The following is a 21,548-nucleotide window of genomic DNA, read 5'->3' as shown; positions in this document are numbered from 1 at the left end:
CCTTCGCTGCGTCACCTCCGCGCACCCGGCGGCCTGGAGTCACCATCTGGCCTGGATCGAGTATGCCCATAACAGCCAAGTCTCGTCTGCTACCGGCCTCTCCCCTTTTGAGGCATGTTTGGGGTTCCAGCCCCCATTGTTCCCGCTGGTGGAGGGAGAGGTCGGTGTGCCCTCGGTCCAGGCCCACCTCAGGAGGTGCCGCCGGGTGTGGCGGACCGCCCGCTCTGCCCTGTTAAAAGCCCGGACGAGGGCCAAGACCCATGCGGACCGCCGACGTTCCCCGGCCCCAACATACCAGCCCGGGCAGGAGGTGTGGCTCTCGACCAAGGACATCCCTTTGTGTGTCGACTCCCCAAAACTAAAGGACAGATTCATCGGACCCTTTCGTATCCTCAAGATCATCAACCCGGCCGCAGTGAAGCTTCAACTCCCGGCTTCACTGCGGATTCACCCTGTCTTTCATGTTTCCCGTCTCAAACCACACCACACCTCGCCCCTCTGTACTCCGGGACCTACGCCGCCTCCTGCCCGGCTCATTGACGGGGAGCCTGCCTGGACAGTCCGCAGGCTCCTGGACATCCGTCGTAAGGGCCGGGGTTTCCAATATCTGGTGGACTGGGAGGGGTATGGACCTGAAGAACGCTCCTGGGTGAAGAGGAGCTTCATCCTGGACCCGGCCCTCCTGGCCGAATTCTACACAAGACATCCGGACAAGCCTGGTCGGACGCCAGGAGGCGCCCGTTGAGGGGGGGGGGTCCTGTTGTGTGGGCCGCTGAAGAGGTACTGCTGGCCCACCACCACCAGAGGGCGCCCTGCTTGGAGTGCGGGCTCCAAGCACGAGAGGGCGCCAGACCCAGAAGAAGTGACAGCTGTCACTCATCCACTGCACCAGCTGTCACTCGTTATCATCACTACCATAAAAGCCGGACTGCAACTCCACCTCCCCGCCGAGAAATCGACTACCAGAACCAAGGTATTTTCTCTGCTGACTAATACGCTGTCTAACTTTGTTCTGTGTGCAGTCGCATTCCTGTGAAGACCCAGAAGAGGGACAAACAGGAGCTGCACGAGTGTGTGTGATTTGGAGGTGGAGGTGCTCCCTCCTAACGGTATCTGGACTATAGATTACTGAGTGTGCGGACTCACACTCACACATCATATTTCTGCTTTCTGCCAGCAGTACCAGGGTCGACAGTCGAAGACAGAGGCCACCTGGGGACTCGGGACTTGGCGGCTCCGGTGTTCTTCAGGCCGTTGGTGGTGGAAGCCGTGTGGGACGCGGCTTCTCTCTCGTCGGGCGTCTTCTATCTTCGAGCCTGCCCACACTTCACCTGGTGTTTATTGACTGTGAAATTAAGACACGTTTCGTTGTGTAATATCACAACATTAAATTGTTACCTTTTGGCTTACTCATTGTCCGTTCATTTGCGCCCCCTGTTGTGGGTCCGTGCTACGACACCTTCCCAACACTATTGTCTTCAACACAGGGCTTGAAGACAACTCTTTACTTGGTATAGAAATATCACAAAACAAATATTTTACTACAATAAAAATATAAACATTTATTTACCATAGAAACAGGAACAATAAAACAATTACTTAAGATTATTAACAGGAACAATAAAACAAAAAGACAGAACAAAATCAGCAAAATGTCTTCTTGGGCTCCCACGCAGGAGTCTAATCCTTCCCACTGAAAACAGAAGTGAGACAGTTACATTACAAGTAACATTTAAATTATTCTGTTTAACTTCAAACACATTTGTACATTCTACAGAACACATCTATCTGCCAATGATCTAAAAGGCTCCACTCCTACTCCATTTGTCTCAGACAGACAGACAGAGAGAGAAGCCAGTTTACTTCTGTCTTTATCATAAAACACATACCATGCTGCACAGGGCTCCCAGTCTATGAGCAATTCTGCATAACCCTGTGAACAGAACATAAATGAAATGCTTGCATATTTTAGTGTTTGGTAATAGCTGCCATGTTTCATACATATGCAATCGTTTGTTCTTTATTTACAGTATTTTGGTACAGAAACTGTACTTTATACTTAATATAATATTTACAAGTATTTTAGCATTTGCCAGCTTGATTTCTGTAAATTAGTCCATGGGTCAAGCAGGTTTTCGGTATCAGTTAAGGGGACTAAACACTTACAATTCAGGCTCAGTGCACTTTGACCTACACAAAAATGTATGCTGGCCATCCCAGGGTGAGTTGTAGCCAGGTAGGGGTTAATGAAGTATTACACAGAGGTCAAAATTTAAAAATGCTCCGATCATATTGAAAACTATACCACATTACTTGTGTGATCATATCAATTCCAAAAAGGTATAGTTTGCACTTTCTATGACTGAATGTTGTGGTGTTACAGGGTAATAACAGCAGAATTTGTGACAAAGGTCAATTTCAGTTTCAATTTCAGGTGCTCCAATTTTGGTGAAAAGTGATGTAAATTATTGGTTGAGTTAATAGAGTTTTAAAAAGAAATAGTTTGCACCATGTGTCATGCTTAATTATCACATTACGGGGTAACATATGCCACATGTCATCGAATCTACACTGAAAAAAAATTCCATTGTTTCATGGAAAAATTTTGGCAACTGTCTTTACCACGGGAATGCTGTAAAAATTACAATGAATATGTAAATGGTTTTATATAAAATATGTGAATTTTACAGTTTAAACCCTGTAACTTACACAAAAAGAAAACACATTTTAAAACTGTAATTGTAATGGTCCTTTCCTGTTGAATTAGCATGGCCATGCTGTTATTAAAACATTTTTTTGTTATATTTACACATATAGTACACTCAACAAAAATATAAACGCAACACTTTTGGTTTTGCTCCCATTTTGTATGAGATGAACTCAAAGATCTAAAACTTTTTCCACATACACCATTTCCCTCAAATATTGTTCACAAACCAGTCGAAATCTGAGATAGTGAGCACTTCTCCTTTGCTGAGATAATCCATCCCACCTCACAGGTGTGCCATATCAAGATGCTGATTAGACACCATGATTAGTGCACAGGTGTGCCTTAGACTGCCCACAACAAAAGGCCACTGAAAGGTGCAGTTTTATCACACAGCACAATGCCACAGATGTCGCAAGATTTGAGGGAGCGTGCAATTGGCATGCTGACAGCAGGAATGTCAACCAGAGCTGTTGCTCGTGTATTGAATGTTCATTTCTCTACCATAAGCCGTCTCCAAAGGCGTTTCAGAGAATTTGGCAGTACATCCAACCAGCCTCACAACCGCAGACCACTTGTAACCACACCAGCCCAGGACCTCCACATCCAGCATGTTCACCTCCAAGATCGTCTGAGACCAGCCACTCGGACAGCTGCTGAAACAATCGGTTTGCATAACCAAAGAATTTCTGCACAAACTGTCAGAAACCGTCTCAGGGAAGCTCATCTGCATGCTCGTCATCCTCATCGGGGTCTCGACCTGACTCCAGTTCGTCGTCGTAACCGACTTGAGTGGGCAAATGCTCACATTCGCTGGCGTTTGGCACGTTAGAGAGGTGTTCTCTTCACAGATGATGCGAAGGAGATGTGTTGCACTGCATGAGGCAAATGGTGGTCACACCAGATACTGACTGGTATCTCCCCCCCAATAAAACAAAACTGCACCTTTCAGAGTGGCCTTTTATTGTGGGCAGTCTAAGGCACACCTGTGCACTAATCATGGTGTCTAATCAGCATCTTGATATGGCACACCTGTGAGGTGGGATGGATTATCTTAGCAAAGGAGAAGTGCTCGCTATCACAGATTTCGACTGGTTTGTGAACAATATTTGAGGGAAATGGTGATATTGTGTATGTGGAAAAAGTTTTAGATCTTTGAGTTCATCTCATACAAAATGGGAGCAAAACCAAAAGTGTTGCGTTTATATTTTTGTTGAGTGTAAGTCCTTTCGGCTGCTCCCTTTCTTCATCCAAGGTCACCACAGCAGATCCAAGGTCCAAGTTTTACATCTGCTGCAACGTCACATTATATGGAGAAATGTGGAAGGGGTGGGGTTTGAACAGGGAACTGTCCACACTGAAACCAAGTGCACTAACCACTTGGCCACCACCCCTGCTATCTATCTCTATCTTATTGATTATTATTACAAAGCAAAATGAATCCAATCTTTATTTTTGCATGTTACTAATTACAATGCAAATATATGGAACATATAAGTTATTGTCTATTTAGAAGATAAAATCTCCACAAAACAGTCACCTTATGTTTAAATATCCTCAAAATGTAGTTTAGACAGACATATCACCATTTATTTACAGTATTTTACTGTATTTGTGAAAATTCTTATCTGTACAGTCTAAAACAATAGTAAAATTCATATTATCAGAAAATAAAACATTATTTTAATATTGTCATGCTGTAATTTTAACTGTATGGTACAGTTTTTGGTATTACACTTTTCTGTGTTTAAACCACAGTCATTTTTAAATTCTACAATGACATATGATTATTTTAACATATTTGTACTTAGATTCACAGTTCAGTTTTGTTCTACATTTTGCAAATTGTTGCTGTCAATTAAATACTACATTGTTTTTTTCTTTTCACAGCTTTTTTATGTCATGATTTTACAGGATTTCCCTGTTAATTTCAGACTTTTTCTTACAATGTAATGGACGTCAACCTTATATGACCTTTTAATTTGAAGACCAAACATTCAACACTGTCAAAACTGTTACATTTATTAATCCATTTTAGTTAAATCAATAATTTGCATCACATTTTACCAAAATTGGAGAAACTTTAAATCAGGGGTGGCCAAGTTCGGTCCTCGAGAGCCACATTCCTGACACTCTTAGTTGTCTCCCTGCTCCAACACACCCGAATCCAATGAAAGACTTGTTAGCAGACTTTTAATGAGCCTTTCATTGGATTCAGGTGTGTTAGAGCAGGGAGACAATTAAGAGTGTCAGGAATGTAGCTCTCGAGGACCGAACTTGGCCACCCCTGCTTTAAATTTGGATCCCCTGTCAAATTGAAATTGACCTTTGTCACCATTTCTGCTGTTATTACCCTGTAACACCATAACACTCCGTCATAGATAGTCCAAATTAAATAAAATTTTGGCCTTCTTTATTGACCCCTACCTGGCTACAGCTACCACCCAGATGGCAGCATACATTTTTGCGGAAGCCATGGTACACTGAGCCTGGATTGTCAGTGTTGTTTAGTTCCCCTAACTGATAGTGATTAGGTCAAAATTGACTACTGGCTCATGGATTAAATGACAGGTATTTGAACTTAACATTTTGATAATAATTTGATCTGAGATAGCTGCTAGAGTAAGAGAAGCGTGAAGTTCTGTCATGCACGTCTTACTTTTCTCCCTCTTTCTTGCAGAACGCTCCTAATCGGGAAAAACCACTAGGCCTGTGTGGTAGGAACAATCTGAAGGCATCAAAACTCAGATTAAGAACACAACAACATCCCTGCAGCATATCCAGGTCAGGTGGTTTCATTCGTTGTACAGTAGAGACAATGACTCTCACACACACATTCACACCTGCAAGTCATCAAATGTCTTGTTTGAATGCAAATGTATTGAATCACTTAAACTTACTTTTCCGCATTGGTGCTTCTGTGGGATTGAGAAACCAGACATATATCCACTTTAAAAAAAGGTAAACAATCCAAAAAACAGTCTCACTCATCATAACATTTCTTACAAATGCTCAGTATTATTTGAACAACTGACAAATGCGATACACACCTGACTTCCTCCTCCTCTTACCCGTTGACCCTGTGGATTTGAAGATATCAAATGTCAAACAAACAAAGCTTAGAATCATGCCACAATCCGCACAATTCCTTGGTGACACAATTTAAGAATCTCTAGTTATGTCTCTTGATGCATGTTCATTCACATATCCATACATAGGGTGACCATATTTTGATTACTGAAAACCAGGACACTCAATGAGATACTCAAATGATACTCGAAGTTGACTCAAAGATTCCTTATAATTTCAATACATTTAAAGTATGCTTCCTCTGCATGGATAGAAAATTGGTATATTACAAAATACTATCTATAACCAAAGACACAAATTCAAAATGTTTTATTAAACCTAAAACAATACATCTTTGATAAGTCAAATATTTGGCTTTTGGATCCGTCAACGTTTCTGAAGTACTCTAACCTTGCATAGCTTTTTTTTATGTTTCTGATCCCTGGCACCCCACACGCACAGCTATGCTAGCTGGCATCCATTAAAAATGCAAAAACACACTCAGTAACACGACTAGAAGAGAGGATGTAGAGAAATTAATGAGCTTTAAAGGAACAATCCATTTTTTGTACTCCAGAGTTAGATAAAAGGACACATACCCTCGTCTTCCTTGTGCCTGAAACACTGAAACAACTGAAACTGTTAGCTTAGCTTAGCTCAATCACAGGAAGTACTTTAGGGCCAATTAGGCCTTTAGCTTACATGCTAGTCAGACATTCTGGTTTCCATTGAATGAGGCAAATAAGTGGTATCAGGCTGGGTTGTTGCATGCAAATAGGAAACAAAAAAAATGGTACATACACACTAATCTAACTGTGCGGTAGACAGCAAAATGAGCTAAGTAACCAGAGAATAGTAGAGAAGCTTGAATCTTCGACTGGACTGGGTTGCTTGACGCGAGGACGTTTCGCTTCAAATCGCAGAAGCTTCCTCAGCTAAAATTCTTGCTCTGGTGGTCTGACTTCTGTCTTGACTCTTGTAGAGAAGAATAATCAAGAAGTCACAAAAGCTGGAGTTTTAAACCTAACCAGACCCCTCCTACCGAGAGGCAGACTGCTATAGGCTGCTGACTAAACAATAGCTCGAATTAGCACCTATTGTGCTCTAGTTAACACCCTCCTAATGACAGGACAGCTGTCCCTCTCCTGATGGCTCCCTTGATGACTCTGCTGATGACGTGAATGACTCATTACCATGAACAAAAGACTGAAACTGCTTTGACCTGAGTACCCCATTGTAAACAGGGGATAAAGCGTGTCTCAGACCCCCTCCCCGGTTAAGGCTAGGTTTCAAACGTTTCACAAAGAATGCCTCCTTGACCCCTCTCTCAAACCATTTCTTCTCTCTGGCTAATATTTTAACTTCCTTGTCCTCAAACGTGTGGTTAGTGTCTTTAAGGTGGAGATGAACTGCAGACTGAGGTCCACTGGCGCCCTCTCTGCGGTGCTGGTATAGCCTTTTGTGTAAAGGTTGCTTAGTCTCACCTATGTAGTGTTCGTTACAGTTTTCCTGACATCTGATAGAATACACTACATTGCTCTGTTTGTAACTAGGGATCCTGTCCTTAGGGTGAACTAATTTCTGTCTCAAGGTGTTAACCGGTTTAAAGTAAACTGGGATTTTGTGCTGTCTGAAGATCCTCTGTAGTTTTTCCCCTACTTCTGCTAAATAAGGGAGAGACACTCCTCTTCTTCTTGTCTCCGTCTCCTGTCTATCTGGTCTCTTTGTTCTCTGGGACTTCTGCACTTTGTCCAGGGACCATCGTGGGTACCCACATACTGTGAGGGCTTTCCGGACAAGTTGTTGTTCTTTAGCCCTTCCCTCTGCAGTTGTGGGCACCTGTAGGGCTCTGTGTTGAAGCATCCTAACCAAAGAATGCATAATGTTGCTTTAAGAGAGGATACCAGTGTTTTGGGAAATTAATTTATTTTAAGTGTGGCTGTGTTATTTAAGAAAATCCATAACATTCTCTTCTCTGTGTGCAATACTTAGTTTGACGTTATTAGCCTAGCTTACCACAATAACTGAAGTATATGGGCCCGTTAGCATTAAGCTCCCATAGCCAAGAAGGAGAGCTATTTGCTAACGGCCCCATAGACTTTCAGTTGATTACACTAACCAGAGCTAACAGTGTAAAACTGGGCATGCGTAGTGTTCCTTTAAGAGTTTTAAGAGTTAGCTGTGAGAGTTACCTTTCTTAGGTAGAGGAAGCAGTTGACTGGGTTCTCCCACATCAAGGCCTTCCAGCCTCGCCTTCTCCATGACGCCTTCCGGCCACGTCTCCTTCACCATGCCTCCCGGCACCACCCCCACAACACGGCCTTCCGGCCCCACATCCTCCATGAAGCCCTCCGGCCCCTCCTCCTTCACCAGACCTCCCGGCACCACCTCCACAACACGTTCTTCCGGCACCTTATCCTTCATGAGGCCTTCTGGCCCCGCTTCCTTCACCAGGCCTCCTGGTGCCTCCTCCCCTGAGGTGCCCTGCTTCTCATAGGGGGTGAAGCTCATGGTGATGACGGTTCCAACCTGCTTCCAACCTATACAAGTTGGATTTGAAGAAAAAGTGAGGCTGAGTTGTAACTGTAACATAAAAATTGAGAAAGGCAGGTGATTTGACATTCCCACACACAACAATTTCAGATCAGAATATTTCTCAGTTCAAAAATGGGCTATAGGTTATTTGTCAGACTAGATGCAAGTTTACATAACTTTGGCTAAGGCGTGAATAATGTGTCCAGACTAATGGCGAAGTAATTGGGAGCAAGCAAGACATCACTAAGACTCAAGTTTACTGTTGTGTTAAAACAATAAGTTAAAAATGTTCTATGCCCATTTTAAAACACTCAAGCAATACAACCACTCTTCATTTAAATATAGAACAAGTGAGAGTGGGGTTGGCAATGGATATACTCACGGGTGTTATTCGGCCACAGCCACGAGTCTGGAGGCCGAGTAGTGCAGGTAACAACCATGGGTATACCCACCATCACCAGTGCTATATTGCTTTTACACAATTCTACTGCCAACTAATTTTTTATCCTTTATTTAACCAGGTTAGTCCCATTGAGATCGAGATCTCTTTTCCAAGGGAGACCTAGACGATTATAAAGTTTCCAATTCACTTAACCTGCATGTCTTTAAATGTGGGAGGAAACCGGAGCACTCGGAGGAAACCCACGCAAACACGGGGAGAACATGCAAACTCCACACAGAAAGGCCACAGGTGGGAATCAATCCCATGACCTTCTTGCTGTGAGGCAACACTGCTAACCACTAAGCCACTGTGCTGCCAGGAGAATTCCGGCCATTTTTCAACCTATAGCCCTGTTGACTGAGGTTACCAAGTGCTATAAATAAGAAAAGGAACTAGAAAACATTTTATGTGCTCAGTGCTGAAAAAAATTTGGAGAACTTTCAATCAACTGTACATTTAAAGTAAAGTATCTGTACTGTATGGTGACTGAAAAGAAAGATACTGTACATCTGACCTGTACAAAGTAGCTCAAAGGAAGCAGTGATTTCTGACAGCTGCTTTGTGGCTATATCGTCCAGCTCACACCTAGGCATGAGAGCCTGGAGCTGTGGCTTCCTTCTCCCTTTTCGTGGGTCCTTCTGAAGAAGAAGGAGTGGCTTGTAGCCCAAAGCATGGAGCTTCTCAAGCTGCAAAGACATTTATTTGTAAAGAACAAAAATTATATATATATACGAGGTCTGTGATAAAACTAATGTACCTTTTTATTTTTTCCAAAAACTATATGGATTTGAATCACGTGCGATTACATCAGACAACCTTGAACCCTCGTGCGCATGCGTGAGTTTTTTCACTCCTGTCGGTTACGTCATTTGCCTGTGGGCTGGCTTTGAGTGAGGAGTGGTCCACCCCTCCCGTCAGAATCTCTTTGTCTGACAACTTCCTGAGAGACTGGCGCTTTGCTTGATCAAAATTTTTTCAAAAACTGTGAGGGACATCGAAGTGGACACCATTCGAGAAATTCAGCTGGTTTTCTGTGAAAATTTTAACGGCTGATGAGAGATTATGGACTGTTGCTGTCGCTTTAAGGACTGCCCACGGAGCGGGACGTCGTGACGCGACCTGAGCCACCACTGTCTGCCTGTTTCGAGCTGAAAGCTTCCAAATTTAAGTCTCTGTTGACCCAGGACATCGTGAGAGAACAGAGAACTTTCAGAAGAGGTCGGGATCAGCAGTTTATCCGGACATTCCACTGTTAAAGGAGATTTTATTAATGAAAGACGTGCGGACGGGTCTGCACGTCGGGACGCAGCCGGCGCAGCGGCACAGGAAAAATACCTCCGTTTTCTTTTCTAACAGACCTCGTATATATATATGTATATTCCTGTAATCATATTGTGAGAAACTGAATGCACTTATGGCCAGAAAAAGTGTAACAACCAGAGAGAATTGTCTATTTGGTGAACAGCAAAAAATAGGCTCCAGCTGGAATTTGATGTCCCAATAAATATGATTACATTGAAAATCAATGCATTTCAATACATTGCAAATAAATTACAGGACTAGGCCTCCAGGGAGGAAGGTGGAAGGAATGTCGCCAGTGATAGTCTATCAGATCTACATTCTATAGGTTTTAAAAAGCACATAACATAGGTTGTTTCATTACTTTGGTGGACCACAACCTATTCCTAGGCCTCTATTGTGTGATTGTAAACCAACTTAAAATCAACCCACAAGCATCTGTAGTTTACTGGTTAGAGAGTTGGACTTAAGGTGCGCTGACACTTGCACAACTTTGATGCAGGCACTTACACGCCCTGTGTCATGCAGGAGAGTAAACTCGTCTTTAATGGCTGTAGACTGAACGTGAGAGGAGCGCCGGCGCGTGCAACTGTGCAAAGAGAATTTTGAAATGTTCGAAAACTTTTTCATGCATAAATGTCGTGCAACATGGCTCATCACGTCGAGTAAAGAAATGAACAGAGCGAGCGGTTGCATCAGCGAACCGCATCAAAGCGCAGCTCGTCTGAACGATTATAACAAGATGTTAAATCTATCATAAAAGTACTTTTACAGCTGCACACAAGAAGGAAAGAACATGCAACTGTTTTACCGAGCCATGACAATGTAAACATGACAAATAATTGCCTTTTTAGATGGCTCCAAAGGCTTTCTCCAGCTCGTTTAGCGTGCGCGCAAACGCCTCTGACTGGAGTGGTTCTCTGTGATTCAGGAAGCGATTAGAGCCACTTTCAGCAGCCAACTTGAAGAGAAAATGACTACTCCGCAATGAAATAATTATTTTATATACGCAGCATCCAGCACACAGCGTGTGGCAGTCAGTGGAACAAAGCACAGCATACAGCTGGGAACACAGCGGGTGGGATCGTCACAACGAGGTGTGTGCAAGTGTGCGGATCAAAGTTGTGCAAGTGTCAGGGCACCTTTAGGGTGACCAGATGTCCCACTTTGACCTGACAAATGGCCCATTTGTCAGATCATAAAACACGCAGGTCAAACCTGAAGCCTGACTGTCAATAACAATGTCAAACTCCATCGCAATTTCTGAAAGGTAATGGAAATGTGGGACTGGCTCCCACAAAGTGGGACATCTGGTCACCCTAGTTGGACTATTGACTGGGAGGTGGCTGACTGTGAATCACTCCCCCTGCCCATAGTTTGCAAACTATGGGCAGGGGGGAGTGATTGTGATTGAACAGTGCACCTGGCAGGCTCAGTGCTCTAAATGTGTGTGTGTGTGTATAAACTTCTGGCTGGAGTTACATTTCTACAAGAAAATTCTGCACAAATACACACAGCTCCAACACCACATGTTTCAATATATGTAAAGGTACCTTGATACTTGCACGAATTTGATTCTGCACTGGCATGCCAGTGAGTAAAGCCATTGTAAATTGCGCATGAGCTGTGCATGGCTGTGTGCAGGTTCACAAAGAAAATTTTGAAATGTTCAAACTGTTGTTCTGGCACTCCTTAATGTTGTGCACTAGACATGAACATTTCCCAACCTATACGAAAACACTGTGTGTCACTGCAAGTCAATACGTCTCACTGCTGCAGTGCAGCACAGTGTAGCGCAGCATAGTGCATCTGAACAACATGTTACAGCTACAGTTGTGCTCAAAAGTTTACATACCTTGGCAGAATTTTTGCTTTTTTGGCCATTTTTAACAGAGTATGAATGACAACACAAAAACTTTTTTTTCCACTCATGGTTAGTCGTTGGGTGAAGCCATTTATTGTTAATTAAACAACTGTGTTTCCTCTTTTTAAATCAAAACGACAAGAGAACTACCCAAATGAACCTGATCAAACGTTTACATACCCCTGTTCTTAATACTGTATATTGGCCCTTTAACATCAACGACAGCTTGGAGTCTTTTGTGGTAGTTTTGGACGAGGCTCTCTGATGGTAAAGCTGCCGCTGAATATGATTTAAAAAGAGGAAACACAGTTGTTTGACAATAAATGGCTTCACCCATCCACTAACCATGAGTGAAAAAAAAAATTTTGTGTTGTCATTCATATTCTCTAAAAAAATGGCCAAAAAAGCAAAAATTCTGCCAGGGTATGTAAACTTTTGAGCACAACTGTATGATAAACATAATTTTACAGATACATTATCTAACACATAAGAAGGCATGACAATGCAACTGTTTTACCAGTCCATAACAATATAAATATTATAAATAATTACCTTTGAGATGATTCCAAATGTGTTCTCTATCGCACGGCGTGCACAAGAGTAGCTGCAGAAAATTTCTTTGTGATTGTGGGAGTGATGAGAGATGGTTTCTTCAGCCAAGTTCTGAGAGCAAATGCATCATTGGCTACAAAATGATTATTTTATATAAGGTGACGTCAAACGGGACAAAGCCTGGCATCCAGCACGACAAAGCGGTCGCATTGGCACAAGTAATTGCGCAGCATTGGGGGAATCAAATGTGTGCAAGTGTCAAGGTGGCTTAAGAACGTTTACAGGAAAATGACCTCTGCTGCTTTTTCATGTGTCTGAAACACTAACAAACCTAACTATCATTTCATATAGCATTCCTTTGAAAACTATAATATAAAAGGTATGGTTGAAATCTGTTTTCATAACTATCATAAAGCATTTTGAAAATAAATTATGGAGATGATGTGCCATCAAAAATTTAGAGCAATAACATCATCACTCAGTCAGAAATGATCCATGCAAATGTTTCCATCCTATTAAAAGTAGTACAATTAATTGTACACACCAAAATGATGGCTTCATCCAACATGGCCGCCTCGTTATGATTTCTTTTAAGGTTGCCAAGCCACTCCTCTTTCTTCTCATCCAGGGCCTGCAGCCTCTTTTTCAGGCGGGCCTTCTTTGGCTGCTCTGTCCCACAGGCCTTACACACCTTAGTGGCACACGGCATGACCTGGGGGCAATTAGGGCACCGTTTGGTGTTAGAACCCATCTTGTCTGATGAAAAATAGAGAACATAAAGAAAGTTATTAATGTGTAACACAGCCTGGCCATAGAAACAGCAGACTGTGGGGGAAAACATTTGGACACATTAATATTCATCACAATATATGCAAGGGACACTATTTGCTTTATTAGTTCGACTTGTCAAATTGACTATCTGCCAGTCTTTCTTCTGCTTAAAGGACATGTTGCATGTTATTTAACATGCCGTTCAACAACACAGCACGATATCAAACATAGTGCATGAAACAAACGTTGCAGGTTCACATCATAAAACTAATGACTATTCATACAAAAGTGATGCTCAGCATTCCTTCAGACCAGTAGACCTGTGAGTAGACGCTTGGAAAAAGTCAGTTATCTGCAGGAGCTTCAGGACTTTTAACTGCTGTGAGACTGGGTTGTCACACGCACCGGCAGGTTTAGTGCTCTGTCCAAAGAGGAGACAAACACTTCGCTCTCAACTCTGTTGGATTTAGGATACAGGTGTGTACAGAGTCAACTGTCTGTATGGGAGCATGACCCTGTTTTAATCCAGAACTGCCTCTATGAACCTAAACTCTGTAAGTGAGATAGAGTATCTCGTCAATAGTTTTACATCCTCATTGAAGACAACTTTGGATGCTGTAGCTCCTCTGAAAAAGAGAGCTTTAAATCAGAAGTGCCTGACTCCGTGGTATAACTCACAAACTCGCAGCTTAAAGCAGATAACCCGTAAGTTGGAGAGGAAATGGCGTCTCACTAATTTAGAAGATCTTCACTTAGCCTGGAAAAAGAGTCTGTTGCTCTATAAAAAAGCCCTCCGTAAAGCTAGGACATCTTACTACTCATCACTAATTGAAGAAAATAAGAACAACCCCAGGTTTCTTTTCAGCACTGTAACCAGGCTGACAAAGAGTCAGAGCTCTACTGAGCCGAGTATTCCTTTAACTTTAACTAGTAATGACTTCATGACTTTCTTTGCTAATAAAATTTTAACTATTAGAGAAAAAAGTACTCATAACCATCCCAAAGACATATCGTTATCTTTGGCTGCTTTCAGTGATGCCGGTATTTGGTTATACTCTTTCTCTCCGATTGTTCTGTCTGAGTTATTTTCATTAGTTACTTCATCCAAACCATCAACATGTCTATTAGACCCCATTCCTACCAGGCTGCTCAAGGAAGCCCTACCATTATTTAATGCTTCGATCTTAAATATGATCAATCTATCTTTATTAGTTGGCTATGTACCACAGGCTTTTAAGGTGGCAGTAATTAAACCATTACTTAAAAAGCCATCACTTGACCCAGCTATCTTAGCTAATTATAGGCCAATCTCCAACCTTCCTTTTCTCTCAAAAATTCTTGAAAGGGTAGTTGTAAAACAGCTAACTGATCATCTGCAGAGGAATGGTCTATTTGAAGAGTTTCAGTCAGGTTTTAGAATTCATCATAGTACAGAAACAGCATTAGTGAAGGTTACAAATGATCTTCTTATGGCCTCAGACAGTGGACTCATCTCTGTGCTTGTTCTGTTAGACCTCAGTGCTGCTTTTGATACTGTTGACCATAAAATTTTATTACAGAGATTAGAGCATGCCATAGGTATTAAAGGCACTGCGCTGCGGTGGTTTGAATCATATTTATCTAATAGATTACAATTTGTTCATGTAAATGGGGAATCTTCTTCACAGACTAAGGTTAATTATGGAGTTCCACAAGGTTCTGTGCTAGGACCAATTTTATTCACTTTATACATGCTTACCTTAGGCAGTATTATTAGATGGCATTGCTTAAATTTTCATTGTTACGCAGATGATACTCAGCTTTATCTATCCATGAAGCCAGAGGACACACACCAATTAGCTAAACTGCAGGATTGTCTTACAGACATAAAGACATGGATGACCTCTAATTTCCTGCTTTTAAACTCAGATAAAACTGAAGTTATTGTACTTGGCCCCACAAATCTTAGAAACATGGTGTCTAACCAGATCCTTACTCTGGATGGCATTACCCTGACCTCTAGTAATACTGTGAGAAATCTTGGAGTCATTTTTGATCAGGATATGTCATTCAATGCGCATATTAAACAAATATGTAGGACTGCTTTTTTGCATTTACGCAATATCTCTAAAATTAGAAAGGTCTTGTCTCAGAGTGATGCTGAAAAACTAATTCATGCATTTATTTCCTCTAGGCTGGACTATTGTAATTCATTATTATCAGGTTGTCCTAAAAGTTCCCTGAAAAGCCTTCAGTTAATTCAAAATGCTGCAGCTAGAGTACTAACAGGGACTAGAAGGAGAGAGCATATCTCACCCATATTGGCCTCTCTTCATTGGCTTCCTGTTAATTCTAGAATAGAATTTAAAATTCTTCTTCTTACTTATAAGGTTTTGAATAATCAGGTCCCGTCTTATCTTAGGGACCTCATAGTACCATATCACCCCAATAGAGCACTTCGCTCTCAGACTGCAAGCTTACTTGTAGTTCCTAGGGTTTGTAAGAGTAGAATGGGAGACAGAGCCTTCAGCTTTCAGGCTCCTCTCCTGTGGAACCAGCTCCCAATTCAGATCAGGGAGACAGACACCCTCTCTACTTTTAAGATTAGGCTTAAAACTTTCCTTTTTGCTAAAGCTTATAGTTAGGGCTGGATCAGGTGACCCTGAACCATCCCTTAGTTATGCTGCTATAGACTTAGACTGCTGGGGGGTTCCCATGGTGCACTGAGTGTTTCTTTCTCTTTTTGCTCTGTATGCACCACTCTGCATTTAATCATTAGTGATTGATCTCTGCTCCCCTCCACAGCATGTCTTTTTCCAGGTTCTCTCCCTCAGCCCCAACCAGTCCTAGCAGAAGACTGCCCCTCCCTGAGCCTGGTTCTGCTGGAGGTTTCTTCCTGTTAAAAGGGAGTTTTTCCTTCCCACTGTCGCCAAGTGCTTGCTCACAGGGGGTCGTTTTGACCGTTGGGGTTTTTACGTAATTATTGTACGGCCTTGCCTTACAATATAAAGCGCCTTGGGGCAACTGTTTGTTGTGATTTGGCGCTATATAAATAAAATTGATTGATTGATTGAACATGCACGTGAAACTCTCCACAACGCTGTTTTTACAGGCTGCCTGAACACAGATGTATTTCAAAGGATTCAAAGGAATTTTATTGTCATATGCACAGAAGAACATGTTCCCTGCACAATGAAATGTGTCTACTGCATTTAACCCATCCTAATTGCCAGTAGGAGCAGAAGTCGCCATTAGGCGCCTGGGGAATTTCTTCTTATTTCTTACACCTTTCACAGTTACTGCATCAACAACACTTCTGAGCGTGCACAAAGCTGTGTCTCACACGGAAAGCCGTGGCTCCGTTCTTAATGTTAGCAGCTGTTTGTCTACATTCTATTCAACAGTACGTTCGGACGTTTGCTCAGAGTGATGTAAGCGTGGTCGGAAATACTTTGAAAAAGGAGTACAAATAAGTACTTTGTTTTCATCAGTCTCCATAGCTGTTTGTTTTGACTGGGATATACAGACTGTTCACAAATTAATACAAGTATATCATCACGAGTTGTTATAAATTTTATGCAACAGGTCCTTTAACTGTTAAACATAACACAAGGAATTCCAGTTTCAAACTGTGTTCAGGGCTCCCAGAATTTTATGGGAACAAAATTCCCTGATTTTTCAATGATGGAAGTTAAAAATTCCAGGATAATAATTTTGACCTATTTCATGCTTTAAACATCTTCAATAAACAGCAATTGGAGGCCCTAAGACATGCAATATCTGTACGCAATATCATTCCACAGTTGTACATAATTTCTCATTTTACATTTTATATTTTGTCCACATTTTATTTTTAGTTGTTATCTTTTATTTGGCTAATAATTATTCGCACCTCAGAAAAGCACCTTTTGGAGCTGCACTCAAACCTCGTTGCAATGTAAATTACAATGACAAAAAAGGTGATTCTGATTCTGATAAACATGTATTATATTTACAGTATGTAATTTTAAAACGTTCTCCCCACACAGCCATTCTTTCCTCACCTTTTTATTTTATTTTTCCAAAAATAATTGTAACATTTTGTCAACAGTAATTTGAACATTTTTTTCCCAACAGTATTAACTTGGAAATTGTTGCAGGGCAATTTGTGGCCATACAAAGCCAAGGGAATGGGTTCGTCATACCTGAGACACATCAGTTATATACATGTACTTCAATCTCAGGATGTTCTCACACTCTTTGCAGAGAAGCAGCTAGCACACTGACATCTTTCTGCTTCTTAATGTCATCTTCCACTTCTTTGGCTTTCTACCTCAAGGCGTTTGAGTTTGCCAGCAGTGTGAAGTTGCTCTTTTGTTCAGCCTGTAGAGCATGCTTGTTGTCATTTTTCGTCAATGATTGGTAAGTCTGCTCCAGTTTTTTTTTAGCTTCTTCTTTGCATCATTCAGCTTATTTTCTTCTGCAGCCCTCTTTCTCAGTTTCTTTTCATTCTCTAGTTCTGCCTTCTGTACCTTGCATAGGCAAGACTGCATGACTACAGTAGCCCTGGCGTCACCTCAAAGTCACCAGTAGGCAGTCCTGAAAGCGCGACAGTGTCATAGATCACTCTTTAGGTTTAGAGCAAGCAGGTCACTGTTGATTGAGAATCCACGTTCCACAGCTGCCTGTCCATGTGACAGGGTCAGGAGGAGCTGCATCACTTCTCACAACTGTTTTAGTTCTAGTCCAGGGGGTAGGTCAGTGATCGAATGACAAGAGACTCTCGCATTCCACCTTGAACTGTCGCTGAAGCAGCCCCAGTAATTCACTGAATTGGAAAAACAATCTCGTCGCACTCCCGGTCTGTCCGTTGTTAGTTTGGGAGATATATGGTGTAACAGGAGAAATGCTAGTCCGATATTGTGCACAATAGGTGTTTGTGTTACAAGGTCAGCTGGGTAAGACTTCCGTTAGTCCCCCTCATTTCTTAATAAAAATGTTGAGGCCATACTTAACAATTTATTATTTTAAACATAACCACGTACCTTATTTAGTGTCAAAATGTGCTTAAAAGTGATGACAGGCGACAATAATGTTATAATGTTTCATTCTCTCTATATTATATTTATATAATACTTCAATAATTTTGGCCTGATGGGGGACAAAAGAAAGCCTTTCTCACAGACGCTACAATAATACACAGAGAAGGAGGCATTTACTAAAAAGTACACAAAGCTGTTCTACAAAGCCACCATAGCTAGGCAATCATACAGTTATATTTTACAGTTACTTCATACAGTTACTTCATTAGCAGCTGTGGACAACTTGTCAGCAGCTGCTGAATGTAATTAATAAAGTAACTCATCATCTAATTTGGTTATTTTTAAGATTTAGTACTCAGCAAAGTATTAGTCACTCAGCAAAGTAACTATTAGTTACTTTGCTGTAGGGCTGCAACAAACGATTATTTGAATCTGATGGGGTTTTGACACGATTAATCGATTAATCGGATTAGTGGGGAATTTTTTTTAAATGTGCCAGGGAAACAATTTTTCTCTCCTTCCATCTTTTTATTTAACAACAGAACATTATTCGAAAACTTAAAATACTTGAAAATCAACAAATTGTCAAATGTCCCTTGGCTGTTGAAATATAAAATAATAAAGAATAAAACAGTTTATAATAAAGAACAAAAATAATTATTTCAAATGGCATTGCTTTATCAAAGTGCTGAGTTGCCATAAAACAACATTGAAACATATAAATGTTATAAAATATATGGTGAAAAAAAGAGGTATTTTTGTTGCTGCAAATGAGCAATTAGTATAACCAGTTAACCATAAAACCTAAATCAAAAACTGTAGCCTGACTCATTATATGTGCAACATTCTCTGTATAACTTGTGAACTATGTGGTCGTTTCGCGATGACATGTGACTCATGTCTCTTTCTCTAAAATTGTATTGTAGCATTATTAGTTATTACCATTTTTATTGTTGCTATTAGTAATATATAAATAAAAATAAATTTAAAAAATTATAATTTGTAATACACTTGACTCTTTTACAACAACAAATGCTGAGCCATTAATTATTATACAGAAAACAAATACACAAATATGCTGAAATGCCAGCAGCTTAATGCTAACTTCAACACTGAAAACGCCATAGACATGTTAACACGTTAGCATCGGCGTTAGCATAAAATACATCTATCAACTGTTTCAGAAGACCATAACAGGTCAGTTTAACATAAAAAAGGTAAATATTCCTCACAGACATATGCTCTTTAGGGTTTTAGTGGGGAAAATTAAGATAAAGCAAAATAAAACAAATGAAACCAACGAAGCAGCAGCTCGAAGCATTCCTTCATTGGTTCAAGATTCAAAGCAAAGCTCAGTTGATATGGAAGAAACGAAACATTTGCGGTAAAGCAAAGTTATTTAGCAACTAATCAATGACTAAATTAGTTGACAACTATTTTAATAATCGATTTTAATCGATTAACTCGATTAGTTGTTTCAGCTCTACTTTGCTGATTGCTCAATCTTAAGAGTAACCACGTTAGATTACTAGTTACCTTATTAGTTGCAAGTTTTCAGCAGATTCTAATAAAGTAATAGAGATGCTAATGAAATAACTGCATAAAGCAACTAAAAAAGTAACTTGTCAAAGTTACTTTCACAACACTGGTGTTTTTAATGAGACTGTGATAAGGATAAAAATTGCTCAGATTCTTTATTTAAGAAGTGTAGGCCTCAGCTAAAAAGATAAAAATAATTTCGCTTTGACCGTTTCTGGTTAGCTACACATTGCGTGTCTGTATGTGCCCCAGTGGGTTCATTTGGGCCTATCACACATAAACACTCGTCTGAATCAACACAAGGGCAAATGTCTAAGTACAAGATTTTACAAGTCTAAAGCAGGACATGTACATGCACTGGTGTCCTTGAAGAATCACTATAAATAGGAATCTCTTACACACACACATCTTCGACCGCTTATTCAAGATGGTGTGTGTGTGGGGGGGGGGGGGGGGGGGATTGAGAGAGGGCAAGGGCAAAGAGGAATCAGTTTAACATAATCAGACACAGAGCATAGTGCATAATCAGTGATTTTTAATGGGTTTAGGTTGGCCACTGTCACTCAAAGCAACCACGACCCCAAATTTACAGAACTTTCTTTTCATTTTCAGCAAATAAATAAATAAAATAGCTGGATTTCCATGCAGACAGATTAACAGCAAATGCTATTTTGGAACCAAGATGGCAACATGAGTCACGTCACCATTTTTTTCTAACTCATCATGTCGCCACTCTCTCAATTAAGGTACGCTAATAATAAGGATGTATCACATCATCGCTTACATAAAGTGTGACACCATAAATAACAAGATGTCAGCATTCTGAGATTTGGAATTATGTGTGGAAGAATGTGGATCCACACACTCAGATTACTGGCCTACAAGCCCTGTGAGAAGCATGGAGTGTACAAACAATATTCACAACATTGATATTTAGGTCTTACACAGCACATTGAAACATAATAATATATTTGTTTCTATGACAAATTCTGTAACGGAATCATGATTTTTAAACATTTTAAATGATCAAAATGATTTTTTTAATGCGCAGGTCACTTGATGATGAGATCTGGATTACAATAAGTAGAACTTTATTCATCTTGAAGGAAATTCTTTTGCCAGTGCCGAAACAGTAAACATTGTCTATTTTTTTACAGTGAAATCAATGAGTACAACATGTTTATGCAAAATGACTGAAGACACTTGCAACAGATGTTGACAGTATTGCTCATAGCTCTTAGTAACTGAAAAACCGATCATTATGTGTTCATCCTGCAGAAGGAGGGGGAGGAGTTACAGTGGAGAAAATAAGTATTTGATGCACTGTGAATTTTGCCAGTTTTCCCCCCCTACAGAGAAAAACAGACCTTATTTGGTACAGAAACATTTGTTTGCCGTTTCAGAGGTCAGATGTTTCCTGTAGTTCTTGACCAAGTTTTCACACACTGCAGCAGGGATTTTGGTCCACTCCTCCATACAGATCTTCTCCAGATCCTTCAGGTTTGGAGTTTCAGCTCCCTCCAAAGATTTTTCTATTGAGTTCAGGTATGGAGACTGGCTAGACCACTCCAGGACCTTGAAATGCTTCTTACCAAGCCCCTCCTTAGTTGCCCTGCCTGTGTGTTCAGGTCACTGTCATGCTGGAAGACCCAGCCACGACCCATCTTCAATGCTCTTACTGAAGGGAGCAGGTTGTTTGCCAAATTCCCACGATACATGACCCCACCCATCCTCCCTTCAATATGGTGCAGTCGTCCTTTCCCCTTTGCA

The 21,548-nt window shown here is 41.0% G+C and overlaps 1 protein-coding gene across 2 annotated transcripts in view; it reads right to left on the bottom strand.

The window, feature by feature from the left end:
* Positions 1–1,512: 1,512 nt before the first annotated feature.
* Positions 1,513–21,548, bottom strand: part of LOC117502901 (zinc finger protein OZF-like) — a 64,489-nt gene continuing 44,453 nt past the window's right edge. Inside the window, exons 5-12 of one of the 2 annotated variants that reach the window (XR_004558432.1) lie at positions 13,013–13,224; positions 9,268–9,439; positions 7,969–8,316; positions 5,758–5,787; positions 5,608–5,625; positions 5,367–5,435; positions 1,890–1,933; positions 1,513–1,693 (exon numbers count right to left, since the gene is read on the bottom strand). Coding sequence is in view for 1 of the 2 variants with exons in the window: in XM_034162042.1 (XP_034017933.1) it covers positions 5,395–5,435; positions 5,608–5,625; positions 5,758–5,787; positions 7,969–8,316; positions 9,268–9,439; positions 13,013–13,224 (821 nt within the window). In the remaining variant the exon portion in view is untranslated. Of the gene's footprint in view, positions 1,934–5,366; positions 5,436–5,607; positions 5,626–5,757; positions 5,788–7,968; positions 8,317–9,267; positions 9,440–13,012; positions 13,225–21,548 lie in introns of both variants that reach the window. The other variant, XM_034162042.1, reaches the window with a different exon arrangement.

Source organism: Thalassophryne amazonica, chromosome 21 (genome assembly GCF_902500255.1).
Source record: "Thalassophryne amazonica chromosome 21, fThaAma1.1, whole genome shotgun sequence".
NCBI classification, from domain to species: Eukaryota; Metazoa; Chordata; class Actinopteri; order Batrachoidiformes; family Batrachoididae; genus Thalassophryne; species Thalassophryne amazonica.
Note: the sequence above shows the minus strand (reverse complement) of the source record. Positions and strands in the feature narration are given on the sequence as shown.